This window comes from Semicossyphus pulcher, unplaced genomic scaffold (assembly GCF_022749685.1).
Source record: "Semicossyphus pulcher isolate SPU_LCO1_2020_fin unplaced genomic scaffold, fSemPul1.0.p SCAF_10, whole genome shotgun sequence".
NCBI lineage: Eukaryota > Metazoa > Chordata > Actinopteri > Labriformes > Labridae > Semicossyphus > Semicossyphus pulcher.
Genome location: NW_027211604.1, coordinates 14013711 through 14032641, shown reverse-complemented (window position 1 = coordinate 14032641; position 18931 = coordinate 14013711). Strand labels below are relative to the sequence as shown.

Below are 18931 nucleotides of genomic sequence, written 5' to 3'. Positions count from 1 at the left end.
TCTAACACTAGTCAAGCTCTCTTTTTTCTCTCTCTATAGTTATCAGCCGGAAATCTTTGGAATCACTAGGGAATTGCCACAAAAAATACTACCAGAAATATATTGATGCTTAATAGTTATCAGGTGGAAATCTTCGGAATCGCTAGGCAATCGCTACCAAAACAGAAAAGTAGTTAGGCTTTCCTTCACTGGAAATTATTTTAGCACTAATAGACTCATAGCACCTCTCTGAAGGAAAGGCTGCGTTAGCGGAAATTATTTAGGCACACATACATACTTGAATGTCCATAAAAATAATTGAATAAAGAAAATTAACTGAGAAATAGAAAATGTTTCTTCTCTTCATTTCTCTGAGTGGTGAACTCTTTAACGAAGAAGGGGCACGGCCTCTCCCTGGTGAGTATATCACCCTCCCAGCATTCTCCCTTGACAATTGAGGTTGTTTATGAGTGACAGTGAAGCTGCACACAAGAAAGAGACAGGACCCGAGATCTCTGGTTCAAATAAGTATTACACTTAAGGCCTGGGTGGGTAGCGCCCCCGGTGATGTCCTGATAATAATGTTGCCTACTGTAGCTTTAAGATGAATTAGGATTCTGGTGTTCTCTAAAGCCTTGTGTTTAGACAAACCTTCTTAAGCTATCACATTTGTATCGTTAATGTTTATGATGTAAAAAGAGTTGCCCCGGCTCCGATGCTCATTCCACAGCCGCTCCCCACCTCATCATAGAGACACCCATGGTTACAGACTTCTCCGTGAGAGAGACTTGGTTGCAGACAACAACAGAGAGCATAAGGTAAAGTAGCATGGCTGCCACAGTGTTGTCAGACACTTATAACGATCTGAGACTGTCGCTAGCAAAAACAAGCGCTTTTAGCGGCTGTATATTGGCGTATGCCCGTTGCCCCGTTTGGTTACATTGTATCTCATTTCGCGGCTGCTGGCCGGTGCTCCCTCCCTGAATACTGGATCGACTTCAATAATTGTTGTCTCCACTAGTCACTTACACACAAACACATGGGAAAATAGGGTCTAGGTTGAAAAATCCCGAAGTTATCCTTTAAGTTAGCATTTTCAAACAAAGAAACCTATACAATACTATACTATCAAATACTAATATTTGGGCTGCAATTAACTGTTTAAAACTCATGCCAAGAAGTTAAATTTTGCTTACCCAGAATGCATCAGTTATCGTTTGTTTAATTACATGATAAACAATAGTATAACACTCACAAGGACCATTTCTCTGCACATTACATGTAATAGCATTTATAAAGCGAGGTATTGGTCAAATTACTCAAGTAGAGGATTTGAACAATTTACCACCAATGATGTGAGAGTACATGTCTCAGATCATCTGAGTTCAGTTCTGAGACCTGTAACCTACATTCAGCTTGCAGTTACATTTGGCACCAATAGTAGAAAGCAAAAACCTCCAGGTAAAAACATTTATAACATGTTAAATACATGGTAGTTTATAATAAAGTGCTGAGTCCAGGAAACTCATTCATATTGTTTTCAGATATTTCTTTGCACTTACAAATGTCATGCATTCAATGAGTGTGGGTTAACATTACATAAGCCCCTCTGATAACCTTATGGAAGAGGTCATAGGTTCTTCTGAAATGACAGAGAGACATATTCACAAAACTACACTTCACAGGGTACTTACCAGAGGGTTTCAACTTTACTGAATAAAGTAATTAGACAATGATGACACCACATAGAACTAATAATTACTTTGTCTGCTATTTACAGAGAATTTATTGCAGCACCAAAGATTCAGTAGACATGCTTCATATGTAACTCATTTACCCGTAAAAGGACCAATCAAACTCGGACTGGAGTTTGACCTCAAATATGTCAAGAATAATCCATTTGGACTCTCTGAATCTGCGGGCTAGACGGGCTACTGTTGTGACTCTCGATGATGGGTAAGAACATTTTAGAAACATTATCATGTTGTGGCTGGTATCTAATATTTTCTGATTAGGGCGAACAAAACAAACTGTAGCTGCATGTTTGCTTAACGAGCAGAAACTGTTTTATACAATGTTTTTACCTGATAACATCTATAATCTAGTAAAGCACATTTCGTCTAGATGATTGTAGCTAAAGCTTTTCTCATGCTATCATTTCTGAATCTTATCCTTAGGACCCATGCCAGTTCAGCGTACATGTGGAATATTTTTATTCCTCAGTTTATGTCTGATGTCATTTACACCAACTTGCGATGGAGGAAAGATTCTAGTGGTCCCTCTGGACGGGAGCCACTGGATCAACATGAAGATCCTGCTAGAGGAACTTCATGCAAGGGGACACAGCCTCACAGTGGTCAGGGCCTCCAACAGCTGGTACATTGACGAAAAGTCTCCTCTCTACACATCCATTAGTCTCAAAATGGATGAGGGTTTGGAGGATATTATTGATGTGTTCCTAGAGAAGAACATGAGGGTGAATTTTTAAGTCATTCTTGTATCAAGTTAATCTTTTTTTTTTTTACATTTTCAACACTTTGTCTATTTTTGTTTCCAGGTGCACAGAGAGGGAGCTTCAGTACTCTCTTACTTCAAACTCACAAAGGATATGCTTAGTTTGATTAGTGATTTCCATGTAATGTGGGCTGATGCCACTGCTCAGATCTTGGATGATGAAAAACTGGTCAAAAGCCTACGGGATTACAAATATGATCTTGTTCTCACTGACCCGGCCACAGCAACGGGGATAGTTCTTGCCAAGTATCTCAAACTGCCCTTGGTCCTCAATGTTCGCTGGATCACTTCTGGAGAAGGCCACTATGTGATCGCCCCCTACCCACTCTCTTATATCCCAGTGCCAGGGTCGGGCTTAACAGACAAAATGACCTTCATCCAGCGGGTCAAGAACATACTTTTCAACAGCATTGTTGAATACCAGCAAAGAGTTCTGGTGGGGCCAACATACAAAGCTATCTTTGATAAATACATTAAGGGTGGATGTGACATCATCACGCTTCTTCAGGAAGCAGACATTTGGCTGTTCAGGTCAGATTTCGTGTTTGAATTTCCTCGACCCACGATGCCAAATGCCGTCTACATCGGTGGTTTCCAGTGCAAACCAGCCCAGCCTCTGCCAGCAGACCTGGAGCAGTTTGTTCAGAGTGCCGGGGAGCACGGAGTGATCATCATGACTCTGGGAACTTTGGTCAACGCTTTGCCTGAAGACCTAGCAGATGAAATCGCCAGTGTCTTTGCCAAGATGCCCCAGAAGGTAAGCCATGATGAGTGATTTAATGCACAGGATATAAGATGTCAAAAAGACATAAATGTGCCATTGAAAAGCTCCTTTTTGACTGAGACAGTCACAGCAGCAATCTAAGAACCCATTGGCTATTGTCTAACTACAACAAAAGTAGTGTTGGCCTATGAAGGATTAAGGATTTCCAGGCAAAGACTTCCTTTTCCTTGTGCTGGTCATTGTTTACAGTCCCACTAGCAAGGGGAAGTGCCAGAGTTAGAGTTAAGTTCGAGGCTTCATGCTATTATTTACAGGATGAAACAGGATGTGGCAGTGATAACATCAGTAGAGAGAATTCATAATATTTCCTCTCGTTTTCGGATCAGGTGATATGGAGGCACAAAGGGAAGCGACCCTCCACTTTGGGCAACAACACCCTCATAGTGGACTGGATGCCACAGAAGGACCTCCTGGGCCACCCACAGATCAAAGCCTTTGTAGCTCACGGAGGCACAAATGGAGTCCAGGAGGCCATTTACCACGGGGTCCCTGTGCTCGGCATACCACTGTTCTTCGACCAGTACGACAACCTTCTACGTCTGCAGGAGAGAGGAGCTGGAAAGATCCTTCAGCTAGGTGATGTTAAAGGTAATAGTTTTGAACAAGGCCTAAACGAAGTGCTCCATCAAGACAGTTACAGGCAGAACATTCAAAGGATGTCACGTCTGCACAGAGACCAGCCAATGGCACCCATGGATCAGGCCGTATTCTGGATTGAATATGTGATACGCCATAAAGGAGCTCCTCACTTGCGTACAGAGGCCTATAAGATGCCCTGGTACTCATACTACTGTTTAGATGTGCTGCTGGTATTGCTGACTGCAGCGACTCTGCTGCTGCTCTCTACTTTTGCTGTTTTGAGGTTCTTGTGCTGCAGAAGTAGAAGAAAGACTAAGACCAAACAACACTGATTAAAGTGGCAGTACAATGTAAAAACATTCCACCTCTCTGTATTACTCCACTACACCAAACATGCACATGCATTTTGTAACTGGTGTGTGCCGCGCAGCAGTTGAGTGGTGCGTCTCCCTGCAGCACTGAGGCAAGGAGATAGAGAGAGGAGAGATGCTGTTTATTCCAAAACGTACACTTCATTGCGGGCAAAATGTTCAAATACTACTTAAGTTATCGTTATAGTTCTGGGTATGTGCCACCTTTTTACCTCTAGGTGTTGGAGCTTAGTATTACCGTTCACTGTTACCGTAAGAGCTACCGTTGCTTGTCAAGAAGGAACAGGGCAACCTCTGCATCGCTAAGCTCTTCAGCCCCTTACGCTCCCACTCGTCTGACTTTTTATTTAGGGATCTCTTTGTAGCTTTTTTCTCCTCGTGGTCTTCCTTCTTTTTGCTTCTTTAGAAGTTGTATATGCCGCTGCTGGCAAAGGAGGTACAGAATATTTACCGCAAGTTGCCATAGCTCCTGACTGACACAACCTCTGTGTGCACGCTGCCGACACAAGTCACGTGGAAGCTGGATGACGGTAGTTTGATTGGCCAGTTACGTGGAAAGCTAACCCTGATTGGTTGTTAGATTCAGACTGGACAGCTTTTTACAAATACAAAGGGGCAGGCGCTCAGAGTCACAGATCTCTGCTCAGAGAATAAATATCAGAGCTCTAACACTAGTCAAGCTCTCTTTTTTCTCTCTCTATAGTTATCAGCCGGAAATCTTTGGAATCACTAGGGAATTGCCACAAAAAATACTACCAGAAATATATTGATGCTTAATAGTTATCAGGTGGAAATCTTCGGAATCGCTAGGCAATCGCTACCAAAACAGAAAAGTAGTTAGGCTTTCCTTCACTGGAAATTATTTTAGCACTAATAGACTCATAGCACCTCTCTGAAGGAAAGGCTGCGTTAGCGGAAATTATTTAGGCACACATACATACTTGAATGTCCATAAAAATAATTGAATAAAGAAAATTAACTGAGAAATAGAAAATGTTTCTTCTCTTCATTTCTCTGAGTGGTGAACTCTTTAACGAAGAAGGGGCACGGCCTCTCCCTGGTGAGTATATCACCCTCCCAGCATTCTCCCTTGACAATTGAGGTTGTTTATGAGTGACAGTGAAGCTGCACACAAGAAAGAGACAGGACCCGAGATCTCTGGTTCAAATAAGTATTACACTTCAGGCCTGGGTGGGTAGCGCCCCCGGTGATGTCCTGATAATAATGTTGCCTACTGTAGCTTTAAGATGAATTAGGATTCTGGTGTTCTCTAAAGCCTTGTGTTTAGACAAACCTTCTTAAGCTATCACATTTGTATCGTTAATGTTTATGATGTAAAAAGACTTGCCCCGGCTCTGATGCTCATTCCACAGCCGCTCCCCACCTCATCATAGAGACACCCATGGTTACAGACTTCTCCCTGAGCGAGACTTGGCTACAGACAACAACAGAGAGCATAAGGTAAAGTAGCATGGCTGCCACAGTGTTGTCAGACACTTATAACGATCTGAGACTGTCGCTAGCAAAAACAAGCGCTTTTAGCGGCTGTATATTGGCGTATGCCCGTTGCCCCGTTTGGTTACATTGTATCTCATTTCGCGGCTGCTGGCCGGTGCTCCCTCCCTGAATACTGGATCGACTTCAATAATTGTTGTCTCCACTAGTCACTTACACACAAACACATGGGAAAATAGGGTCTAGGTTGAAAAATCCCGAAGTTATCCTTTAAGTAAGCCTTTCAACAAAGAAACCTATACAATACTATACTATAAAATACTAATATTTGGGCTGCAATTAACTGTTTAAAACTCATGCCAAGAAGTTAAATTTTGCTTACCCAGAATGCATCAGTTATCGTTTGTTTAATTACATGATAAACAATAGTATAACACTCACAAGGACCGTTTCTCTGCACATTACATGTAATAGCATTTATAAAGCGAGGTATTGGTCAAATTACTCAAGTAGAGGATTTGAACAATGTACCACCAATGATGTGAGAGTACATGTCTCAGATCATCTGAGTTCAGTTCTGAGACCTGTAACCTACATTCAGCTTGCAGTTACATTTGGCACCAATAGTAGAAAGTAAAAACCTCCAGGTAAAAACATTTATAACATGTTAAATACATGGTAGTTTATAATAAAGTGCTGAGTCCAGGAAACCCATTCATATTGTTTCCAGATATTTCTTTGCACTTACAAATGTCATGCATTCAATGAGTGTGGGTTAACATTACATAACCCCCTCTGATAACCTTATGGAAGAGGTCATAAGTTCTTCTGAAATTACAGAAAGACATATATTCACAAAACTACACTTCACAGGGTACTTACCCGAGGGTTTCAACTTTACTGAATAAAGTAATTAGACAATGATGACACCACATAGAACTAATAATTACTTTGTCTGCTATTTACAGAGAATTTATTGCAGCACCAAAGATTCAGTAGACACGCCTCATATGTAACTCATTTACCCGTAAACTGACCAATCAAACTCGGACTGGAGTTTGACCTCATATATGTCAAGAATAATCCATTTGGACTCTCTGAATCTGCAGGCTAGACGGGCTACTGTTGTGACTCTCTATGATGGGTAAGAACATTTTAGAAACATTATCATGTTGTGGCTGGTATCTTAAATTTTCTGATTAGGGCGAACAAAACAAACTGTAGCTGCATGTTTGCTTAACGAGCAGAAACTGTTTTATACAATGTTTTTACCTGATAAAATCTATAATCTAGTAAAGCACATTTCGTCTAGATGATTGTAGCTAAAGCTTTTCTCATGCTATCATTTCTGAATCTTATCCTTAGGACCCATGCCAGTTCAGCGTACATGTGGAATATTTTTATTCCTCAGTTTATGTCTGATGTCATTTACACCAACTTGCGATGGAGGAAAGATTCTAGTGGTCCCTCTGGACGGGAGCCACTGGATCAACATGAAGATCCTGCTAGAGGAACTTCATGCAAGGGGACACAGCCTCACAGTGGTCAGGGCCTCCAACAGCTGGTACATTGACGAAAAGTCTCCTCTCTACACATCCATTAGTCTCAAAATGGATGAGGGTTTGGAGGATATTATTGATGTGTTCCTAGAGAAGAACATGAGGGTGAATTTTTAAGTCATTCTTGTATCAAGTTAATCTTTTTTTTTTGTTCATTTTCAACACTTTGTCTATCTTTGTTTTCAGGTGCACAGAGAGGGAGCTTCAGTACTCTCTTACTTCAAACTCACAAAGGATATGCTTAGTTTGCTTAGTGATTTCCATGTAATGTGGGCTGATGCCACCGCTCAGATCTTGGATGATGAAAAACTGGTCAAAAGCCTATGGGATTACAAATATGATCTTGTTCTCACTGACCCGGGCACAGCAACAGGGATAGTTCTTGCCAAGTATCTCAAACTGCCCTTGGTGCTCAATGTTCGCTGGATCACTTCTGGAGAAGGCCACTATGCGATCGCCCCCTACCCACTCTCTTATATCCCAGTGCCAGGATCGGGCTTAACAGACAAAATGACATTCATCCAGCGGGTCAAGAACATACTTTTCAACAGCGTTGTTGAATACCAGCAAAGAGTTCTGGTGGGGCCAACATACAAAGCTATCTTTGATAAATACTTTGAGGGTGGATGTGACATCATCACGCTTCTTCAGGAAGCAGACATTTGGCTGTTCAGGTCAGATTTCGTGTTTGAATTTCCTCGACCCACGATGCCAAATGCCGTCTACATCGGTGGTTTCCAGTGCAAACCAGCCCAGCCTCTGCCAGCAGACCTGGAGCAGTTTGTTCAGAGTGCCGGGGAGCACGGAGTGATCATCATGACTCTGGGAACTTTGGTCAATGCTTTGCCCGAAGACCTAGCAGATGAAATCGCCAGTGTCTTTGCCAAGATGCCCCAGAAGGTAAGCCATGATCAGTGATTTAATGCACAGGATATAAGATGTCAAAAGGACATAAATGTGCCATTGAAAAGCTCCTTTTTGACTGAGACAGTCACAGCAGCAATCTAAGAACCCATTGGTTATTGTCTAACTACAACTAAAGTAGTGGTGGCCTATGAAGGATTAAGGATTTTCAGGCAAAGACTTCCTTTTCCTTGTGCTGGTCATTGTTTACAGTCCCACTAGCCAGGGGGAGGGCCAGAATTAGAGTTAGAGTTAAGTTCGAGGCTTCATGCTATTATTTACAGGATGAAACAGGATGTGGCAGTGATAACATCAGTAGAGAGAATTCATAATATTTCCTCTCATTTTCGGATCAGGTGATATGGAGGCACAAAGGGAAGCGACCCTCCACTTTGGGCAACAACACCCTCATAGTGGACTGGATGCCACAGAAGGACCTCCTGGGCCACCCACAGATCAAAGCCTTTGTAGCTCACGGAGGCACAAATGGAGTCCAGGAGGCCATTTACCACGGGGTCCCTGTGCTCGGCATACCACTGTTCTTCGACCAGTACGACAACCTTCTACGTCTGCAGGAGAGAGGAGCTGGAAAGATCCTTCAGCTAGGTGATGTTAAAGGTAATAGTTTTGAACAAGGCCTAAACGAAGTGCTCCATCAAGACAGTTACAGGCAGAACATTCAAAGGATGTCACGTCTGCACAGAGACCAGCCAATGGCACCCATGGATCAGGCCGTATTCTGGATTGAATATGTGATACGCCATAAAGGGGCTCCTCACTTGCGTACAGAGGCCTATAAGATGCCCTGGTACTCATACTACTGTTTAGATGTGCTGCTGGTATTGCTGACTGCAGCGACTCTGCTGCTGCTCTCTACTTTTGCTGTTTTGAGGTTCTTGTGCTGCAGAGGTAGAAGAAAGACTAAGACCAAACAACACTGATTAGGGTCAAATTTGATCAGATATATGCTACAGTGAGTTTTCTATTTAAACAAAAACTGAAATCTATCTAATTTGTTTCTCTTCATTATTTATGAAGCAAAATTACATTCAATGGATTTAAATTGAAGAAATATACAATATATGGTAAAAGTATTGAGCAATTAACCCACTGCTCAGCTCTGCTCAGAATTCAGTTTGGGAAACTCCATATTATCAACATACACTCTGAATTCTTCTTTGCCCCAATTTCATTAGGACTTAGTTGAAAGATGGTTTTATTCACCTAAATGTGAAGGAGTTTAAATAAACTGCAATACAGTTCTGGGCCAGAAGCTACCATACTTATCTGAACCCATAAAAGACCAACTGAGAACAAAGGGGAACATATACATCGTCTAATCAGACCATTTTTAAAACAAGGTGTTGACACAAAGATGAACACAACCACCTTAACTACCAAAAAGAAATAAAGAAAAGAAAAGAAATTAAATAAATAAACAAAATCTAATCAAAAGTAGAGATCCTAATCCCACCCCTATATGTTAGGACCTTGGATTAATTTTATTGCCTGCTTCCTGATTTTAGTGCACAAAGTTAGCCCTCAGGGGTTTCTGCTGTTAAACCTTTCTGCTCAAACACGATGAAGCCCATTTACAGAGTAGGTTGGGGGAGATAAATTATTCAAACAAAGGACTTTCTCCCAAGAGGCCGCTGTTCAAATTTATGTCAACTAAAAGTCAGATTTGACTTACATTTTCAACCCAAGAAATACCTGCTCCCAAACCTAAAACAGAATGTAACCCTGTAGGCCAACTTCTCCAACATGTGCATTTAGCTGCCCTGGTGCACGTCTTATACTCTGCCCAGACAAGAAGTCTCTCTAGCCAGGTGGCATCATTTGATTCTTCAGTTATGTATCTGCAATGTGAATGTAATGTGGTCGAGAGGGTAAATCATTAAATTCCTGATTGAAGCTTTAATATGAAAAACAATAGTGTTTCAATTGTGTTTTTATTTTGCACAAGTTTGCGTAACTCTGGACTCTGGACTGTTACCTGGGTCTTACTGTCTGTAACCATTACAAATGTCCTGGACGCATGTGACCAAATTCCAGCAGAAGCCCCTGTCCAAATCTACATTGTACATATTATTCCTTGACTGTGTTTGCCCAAAAAGCTGATTCTAATAGATTCATGAATTGTTACAATATTAATAAACTTGTGATAGTTAAAGAGATTAAAAACCCTCAGAGAAACAGATGCAGCAATCTGTTGCAAAAGACAATGCAGTATTTTCTTTGAGATGAGACAAAAAACAGTGTCTATATTAAGAACATGTGTAGCTTATGTATCAGTACGACAACCCCACAGGCCATCTGTTTTATGGAAATCTTGGAGATGGATTACGGGTTGTTATTCTTTGTCTTTATATCAATCGATATAACTTACGTCATTTTTTAAACTAAAATCAATGCCAGTGTGGAAAATCCTACCATTTCAGAAAACGGACCATATTGAAACTGTTCCCCTTTCCAAAACACTCGGAAAACAGATGCCTCGAAACATCATTGCCTAAAGAGGAAAGCTCCCTTTGGTAAAGCATTTGCTCGTACAGTTTTGATTTATAAGATGAGTGAGGTTGTCTTGGTAAATCCAACTACAAGCCGAATTACATTTCACTTATCGCCCTGTGGATACTCTGCTTAAAACTCCACAGTTCACTGATGTGGAAAGCCAGTGTGTGAAAATGTTCCAAGGCAGTGACATGATTTATGAAGGCTGGAACGGCCTTAAGATTAAGATTCAAAGAAACACAAATGAAGACAGACACAGGAAAGAAAAGAATAGAGTGCGTGTGTGAGTGTCGGTTTGCATATACTGTATGTATAAGTGCAGTCAACTGTGATTTTTATTGCTTGTTATTCAAAAGTAGTAAATCTAAAACCTGAACATATGTGAATGTAATGAAAAGAGGAAAGTGACATTTTAAATGTATATTTGTAATTATTAGACTTGGCACATGACTTTTACAGTAGTTGTATGATACCAGACATAAATATTCTATTAGAGTTAGTTTCAGTGTTGTAATTATTACAAGTGACATTACACTCTCTTTTAGGTAAAGATGTGATTGAGCCAACATGTAACTTTGATTTGATGCTCACAGCTCAGCTTCTATATTTACTTCTCTGCATTATTTCCACCCAGAGGGATGCCTCGACTAGTCCAGATGTAAGGTCAGACACCCAAACATCTGCTGTAGAAAGAGTACATAAAACAGGTGCTGTGCATGTCTCTGACTCGTTACTCTTATCAGCAACTGTGACAGTGAGCACTCAGCCTTCCTCCCTTTGTGTCCTTGTATCCCTCTCTGGATCTGTTTCCAACTCTGGCTCTTCTCCTGTCCCCCTCCCTCTCTCATTTTACACCCCGTTTCCTTGGTAAATCCTTCCTGTGATCTATGTTGGTATTGGATGATGTCACTGTGCATGTTTTTTGTTAGTGGCTAGTCAAGGCCAGACTGTGAGAACAGGCAAAGCAGATCCCTTCATATGATTATTTGCTACATTTTAAGTATGGCTGAACCTTCTGGATCGAAGGGATTCTACACAATGAAGTCAAAATAAACCTAGACAATTGCCAAATATTAAAGCAACAACTAAAACCAAAGCAACGAACAAAACCAAAGCAATGAACAAAACCAAAGCAACGAACAAAACCAAAGCAACAACCAAAACCAAAGCAATGAACAAAACCAAAGCAGTGACCAAAACCAAATAAATTACCAAACCAAAGTAATGAACAAAACCAAAGCATTGAACAAAACCAAAGAAATGACCAAACCAAAGCAATGAACAAAACCAAAGCAGTGACCAAAACCAAAGCAATGAACAAAACCAAAGCAACGAACAAAACCAAAGCAACAACCAAAACCAAAGCAACGAACAAAACCAAAGCAGTGACCAAAACCAAAGCAATGAACAAAACCAAAGCAACGAACAAAACCAAAGCAACGAACAAAACCAAAGCAACAACCAAAACCAAAGCAATGACCAAAACCAAATAAATTACCAAACCAAAGTAATGAACAAAACCAAAGCATTGAACAAAACCAAAGCAACGAACAAAACCAAAGCAACGACCAAAACCAAAGCAACGAACAAAACCAAAGCAACGACCAAAACCAAAGCAATGAACAAAGCCAAAGCAACGACCAAAACCAAAGCAACAACCAAAACCAAAGCAATGACCAAAACCAAATAAATTACCAAACCAAAGTAATGAACAAAACCAAAGCATTGAACAAAACCAAAGAAATGACCAAACCAAAGCAATGAACAAAACCAAAGCAGTGACCAAAACCAAAGCAACGAACAAAACCAAAGCAACGAACAAAACCAAAGCAACAACCAAAACCAAAGCAACGAACAAAACCAAAGCAATGACCAAAAGCAAAGCAATGAACAAAACCAAAGCAACGAACAAAACCAAAGCAATGACAAAAAGCAAAGCAATGACCAAAACCAAAGCAACGAACAAAACCAAAGCAATGACCAAAACCAAAGCAATGAACAAAACCAAAGCAACGAACAAAACCAAAGCAACGAACAAAACCAAAGCAATGACAAAAAGCAAAGCAATGACCAAAACCAAAGCAACGAACACAACCAAAGCAACGAACACAACCAAAGCAATGACAAAAAGCAAAGCAATGAACAAAACCAAAGCAATGAACAAAACCAAAGCAACGAACAAAACCAAAGCAACGAACACAACCAAAGCAATGACAAAAAGCAGAGCAATGAACAAAACCAAAGCAACGAACACAACCAAAGCAACGAACAAAACCAAAGCAATGACAAAAAGCAAAGCAATGACCAAAACCAAAGCAACGAACAAAACCAAAGCAATGACCAAAACCAAAGCAATGAACAAAACCAAAGCAACGAACAAAACCAAAGCAACGAACAAAACCAAAGCAATGACAAAAAGCAAAGCAATGACCAAAACCAAAGCAACGAACACAACCAAAGCAACGAACACAACCAAAGCAATGACAAAAAGCAAAGCAATGAACAAAACCAAAGCAATGAACAAAACCAAAGCAACGAACAAAACCAAAGCAACGAACACAACCAAAGCAATGACAAAAAGCAGAGCAATGAACAAAACCAAAGCAACGAACACAACCAAAGCAACGAACAAAACCAAAGCAATGACAAAAAGCAAAGCAATGACCAAAACCAAAGCAATGAACAAAACCAAAGCAATGAACAAAACCAAAGCAACGAACACAACCAAAGCAACGAACAAAACCAAAGCAATGACAAAAAGCAAAGCAATGACCAAAACCAAAGCAATGAACAAAACCAAAGCAATGAACAAAACCAAAGCAATGACCAAAAGCAAAGCAATGAACAAAACCAAAGCAACGAACAAAACCAAAGCAATGACAAAAAGCAAAGCAATGACCAAAACCAAAGCAATGAACAAAACCAAAGAAATGACCAAAACCAAAGAAAAGAAAGGTAAAGTAATGAAAAATTATCTTTATTAATTGCAATGTTCTCACTGGTACTGATATATCTTCTCGCTGATGTGCACATGGATATTCTGCAACTGCAAATACGTAAGTTCAGTCTAGATTTACCCAGCTTGAGCACTTTTAACCAGGGCCTACTCTGACACATTTATTTATTGAGCCCACCGTAACGAGTTGCTCTGAAAACAATTTTTGATGTTCAAAGGCCTTGTTTTATTATAAAACTAGAGATTGACTGCACACTTAATTCTCTGAGAGAGAAAAGGAAGAATAGAGAAACACTGAAATGTCGATTAATTAGCTGATACTTTACAAATACTATACTCCAGTGCTAAAATATCAAAATCAGGTAGTATTTCTGCCTCAAGGCTTCCGATTGTGTGTGTGCACTTTATGATAGTTACACAGTACAAAGCCATACTGCTTCTCTTAAAGCAACAAGCATGCACTTGCTGTTTCATTTACCCCTCTATAATCACTCACACATGTACACACACACACAAATTCTATCTTTTTAAATGGTCCTCCCAAAGGGCATGTGCAAGGCATGACATCATTCTCTCCTCAGACACATTTATCACATTTATTTCTCCCTCTATGAAGTGACTACTGGCCAGAAGCAAAAATGTATCCCGCGATCTGCACAGTAAACCCTGCTTTGCTTTGGGTGGGCGTTTGCACGTGTTGCTGTCTGTTGAGACTAGGAAGTCTTCGTCACACTTCAGCAATGTGAAGCTCTTCCAGACAGAAGAATCTGTTGGATCGTATGGATAGAAACTTGGTGGAACCAGCAATGTTTGTGGCAATATTGTGACTCTCCATCTTTCTTCCTCTCACTTTCTTGTTGTTACAGGATTACAGCTGTATTTTTGTTTTCAGCAGCTCATTTGTATCGGTGAAACTTTACTGTGGAAAAGTTATGTACTATTAAGGACAGACTGTTTCCTGCCATGAAAGATTAAAGCAAAGATTGGCTCTAATATGTCAAGTATGTACTTTTTTCATTTTTCTTAACTGCCAATTAATCAAAACATATAGAAAACAACTGCAAACACTCTTTTATAGCCGCATATCCTTCCAACTAATCTACTGTAACACGCAAAATCCTCAGCCGCAGCAGTGGTTCAGAAAGCCTCTGTCACAGTCCATCGATCATTAAGTGAATCCTGGATGCCAGTTTACTCTTGTCTCTGCAGATAATACCCTCAAGCTCCACAGATACAGGTCCATAACTATGGTCAGCTGCTGCTGATTTAGTGTTGGAGGACAGACAACAGGGCTGTCTGGAAATGAGCCTGGAGGGGAAGAGTGTGGTAAGCCTTTGGGCCAGATCCAGGGAGGGAATACAGTGCAGGTTCAATAAAATGTGTTTTTTGAACTGTGTTTTCATCGAGGATCGTGTTAGAAGTAATAGAACTACTTGTGTCAAACTATCATAGGTCACTAAGAATTATGATAATAGGTCTATTTGTATATTTATCAGCACTTATTGACACCTTTATATCTGTATGGTAAATAAAGTTAAAAGCTAGATTTCTTGAGATGAGGAAATAATTAACAAACCTTTAGATGACGCCATTACAAAAAATAACAAGCAATGCTGCTTTGAGCCTCGATACTCTGCTATAAAGGCGCTTCAAATAAATGTTTGGGGTTTTATTGGGTGGGAAACAGTTAAAATGATGTTAAATGGAAACTAAAACACAAAACAACACAAAGAATTTGCATCACAATCAGCCAATGTTGGTTTCATTTGCATAGAAATGTGGGTTAAATTAAGCTGAAGTTTCCATATCCACAGGCTGACAGCAACCGTAACCAATTTATAATGTGACATTAACAGACATTTCAGTGCTGGTTTCCATTATTTTTTTGTGTTTAATAATTTTACAGCTTTATTATTGCACAAATCTGTGCAAGACTGTGAGTTCATACTTGGCAGACTGCAGCTTCTGGAGCAAGATGACATGAGCTAAATCAAATCCATTATTTTTTGATTGGATGTGTCTTTGTGAGGTCCATCCAACAGTTTCATTCACTCCTGATAGAAATAAACAATAGGGCTATTCTGTCAACCTCACAGTATATCCCAGGAGGGGCATTGATTACAACACCTCAGCTCCTGGAGTGAGCTGGGACATCTGATGTTGGATATAATGATTTGCTTATAATGGTGTTGAGACAAAGATGACAATGAGAAAAAGACTAACCAAATATGCAGCAACTATTGTATTATATAAATGATTGAAATATTTCTTCACACATTACATTACAGCAGGTAAAGACTGGTCAAATACCACAGATTCCACTAAGAAGGGTCACTAATGACAGCTGCAGTCGAGACACTAAACTCGTCCAGTTTGACACCTGGTTGGTCAGCCCATGGCTTAAGGTGGGCTCACAACCAGGTGGTTTTCTGGACTCCAGCAACAAATCAATGAAAACCTGAAGATGTTGTGGCATTATCTTCAACATTAATAAAGATATATTCTGTGGCGCAACTCTTTTCAACTATACAACCATTCTAATCCAAAAGGAAACTGGACTTGGTTGAAGTTCTTGAAGACGTTTCACCTCTCGTCCGAAAAGGCTTCTTCACTTCTAAACCGACTGGTTTTTACATGAACAAGCGGGATGAATGAAAAACATTTATTGTTATTTTATTTGTTTTGAGTCAACCAGAGACAAGTCCAAGTAGTTACTCTGCCTGGCCATGAAATAGTCTGGCAAATAACCTACCATTAAATGTAAAAATGTTTTTTTATTTTGGCTTTCACACCAATCAAACAAATAAGATCTAATGTTTTGAATTGTTATTTTTTGGCAGATGTTGTTACTCCTTGACAAAACCAACAGGACCGACTGTTTCAACCTTTTTCTAGTCTCTGTGCTAAGCTAGGCTTGCTGGCTTTTGTCTTACACCCATCAGACACGGTGGTGTCAAGGTTTGTGGTAAAACCAAAAAGGTGAGGACCCAGATGCAGACTTATACTTAGGTTTAATAAACAGAAGGCAAAAAATGCAAAAACAAAATCTAACTCCAACAAAAGACAAAAAGGAAAATCAAAAGGCGGAGCAAAAAACGTACAACAAAACCAACAACAGGTAATCCAAGGGACACGAGGGGTTAGGGGAAGCACGAAGAATATCCATCATGGACATAGACAAAACTCCAGAGAAGGACGACACAGGATGGATGACACAGGATGGACGACAATGAACAGGCAACGAGACAGGGGAGCACAAAGACTAAATAAACTTAGGAGGTGAGGCTAATCAGACACAGGTGAGACAATCAAGGGGCAGGTGAAAACAATCAGGGCAGGGCACATAATCAAACAGGCGGGAAAACACACAAAGGCAGGAAGTAAAACAAGACAAAACATACATAGGGCAAGAACTACAAAATAAAACAGGAAACACAAAAAACCAAACTCAGGACTGTGATAGCAGAACTCAAGCAGAAAATCTCTAGACAATGAAACACAAATGAATTACATAACTAAACAAGACTAAATCAAGACAAGAACACAATATATTAAATACAAAATTAAACATTAAGAACTCGTGACAGGTGGTATCAATTTTCTCACCTAACTCTCCAACAGGGAGCATTAATCTCTATTTTCTAATGAGCAAACTGAATTCCTGTAATGGCAGTCCTATAGAAACACTAAAGGACATTGATGACTGGCTGGAATCAGATACATGTAGTGTAGCAGTGTGGCTAGCTGTTTCTGGATCCATTGATTCACACAGAACTGCACAGGCTTTTAATAAACCTTAACCCAGAGAAATGGTTGAAATACCATGTCCAGTGTAATTTCACCTTCATCTTCTTTCGTGTTGGATACATGTAATATATTTTTGTTTGCAGCATTTGCAACAATTGTACAGTAAATCAAGCGTTGAAGAAATCAAGCCATGCACAGTCATCGGTAGCTCATGCCAGGAGGTCTGGAATATATCTAAGTCAAATGTTTGACCTAACCATGAGATTATCCGATCATGTTAGGTCATGATCACGATCTCATGATGTAATGATCTGGCGTTCGATCCAAAATAAATGAGATGCAGTGATATCCCTCACATCTTGATTTTCTGAATAGTTGTTCCTGCTGCACAACATAGAGCTGTGTCATTGTCAAAACCAATCATCTATGATATAAGCCAGTTGTCCAGTAATGCAGCTTAATCATTCATCCGTGTGTACAATTGAAAAAGTGCAAAGATTCTGCTCTTCTCTACCTCTGACCTGCATGACAACAACTAGCTTACATATTAGCACAACCTCTTTTCATCACCTTGTTATCAGCACTCTGCGACAGCAGTCTGCAATTGTTGTGTAAACCTGTAACTCCCCCCTGCTGCTGCTGCCCCGGATCTTTTATAATGATGTTGCAACAGAGCTACATTACACAGAGAGAACTCTTTCATAATCTCCCGCTCATGAGCCCTTTATTGTCAGAAGGAAAATATGAGATACTGCAGGAAAATATGAGTCCAATGTGTGTGTGTGTGCTTCAGTAAAATAGTGCATAATGTAACTATTATGCAATCTATCATATTTGGCTTGTCTATGTGCATATTGTCAGCATGCAGACACCTGTTGGAGATGAAGCACAGCAGGGAATAGTTTAAAGTTTTACAAGATCCATATGGCAGATGAGCCAAGTGAGGTACGCAGGTGCCGTACATAACCAATGACATATTTGCAAGTGTTAATACTCCTCGTCTCTGAATTATATATTGTATTGTAATATTTTGTAGAGAGTACCTATGTTCAAAAGACTTAGAATTAGTGTCGTAGAACTAAGTATAATATAAGGAGTGAATTAAAAGGAAAGGTTAAACTTTAAAGTTTTTGTACAGACAGGTTTTTGGGAGTCTCTGCATGACTCTTTCCGCAGATCGGCCAAGAGTATTTACACGTGTATTAGTATCTGGTCAGAAAGGTTTGTGATGACCACAGACAGCGTCAGTATGACCTTAAGTTAACACCATGTTAGCACCTTAAAATTGGGGGAGAATGTTGTTATCCAAGAACGATGCCATATGCCGTATAAAATGTGAAAATTGAGGGGAAGGGCATAACTGTTGGCATCATGACCAAGTCCTATGTTCATTGGCTGACACAGCCATTACGGCATCAGCATGCCCTCGAATGGTCCATCACCCAGAGCTTGGGAGAAGGCACAGCACAAGCCAAGCTTCTCGCCACTCGTGGCCGGCAGCTCTGAGTCAACCAAGGAAGGCAGCTCAAGTTCCAGAACACATCGCAACTACTCTGCTCCGCCCAGGCAT

General features: G+C 40.3%; 2 protein-coding genes across 2 annotated transcripts; both read left to right on the top strand.

Moving 5' to 3' along the window:
• Positions 1 to 2158: 2158 nt before the first annotated feature.
• LOC138596134 (UDP-glucuronosyltransferase 2C1-like) lies at positions 2159 to 4188 on the top strand. The gene is made up of 3 exons (XM_069667751.1): positions 2159 to 2455; positions 2537 to 3250; positions 3604 to 4188. The coding sequence occupies exons 1-3, from the start codon at positions 2162 to 2164 to the stop codon at positions 4186 to 4188; spliced, it is 1593 nt and encodes a 530-aa protein (XP_069523852.1). The 5' UTR covers positions 2159 to 2161.
• A 2861-nt stretch (positions 4189 to 7049) lies between these two features.
• LOC138596537 (UDP-glucuronosyltransferase 2C1-like) lies at positions 7050 to 9085 on the top strand. The gene is made up of 3 exons (XM_069667956.1): positions 7050 to 7346; positions 7428 to 8141; positions 8501 to 9085. Exons 1-3 carry the CDS (start codon positions 7053 to 7055, stop codon positions 9083 to 9085), a joined length of 1593 nt encoding a protein of 530 aa, XP_069524057.1. The 5' UTR covers positions 7050 to 7052.
• Positions 9086 to 18931: the final 9846 nt, after the last annotated feature.

Coding starts and splice junctions, on each gene's coding strand:
- LOC138596134 (XM_069667751.1), top strand. CDS start 2,162: ATGCCAGTTCAGCGTACATGTGGAATATTTTTATTCCTCAGTTTATGT. Junction 2,456..2,536: donor TCCTAGAGAAGAACATGAGG/GTGAATTTTTAA, acceptor TTTTGTTTCCAG/GTGCACAGAGAGGGAGCTTC. Junction 3,251..3,603: donor TTGCCAAGATGCCCCAGAAG/GTAAGCCATGAT, acceptor TTTTCGGATCAG/GTGATATGGAGGCACAAAGG.
- LOC138596537 (XM_069667956.1), top strand. CDS start 7,053: ATGCCAGTTCAGCGTACATGTGGAATATTTTTATTCCTCAGTTTATGT. Junction 7,347..7,427: donor TCCTAGAGAAGAACATGAGG/GTGAATTTTTAA, acceptor CTTTGTTTTCAG/GTGCACAGAGAGGGAGCTTC. Junction 8,142..8,500: donor TTGCCAAGATGCCCCAGAAG/GTAAGCCATGAT, acceptor TTTTCGGATCAG/GTGATATGGAGGCACAAAGG.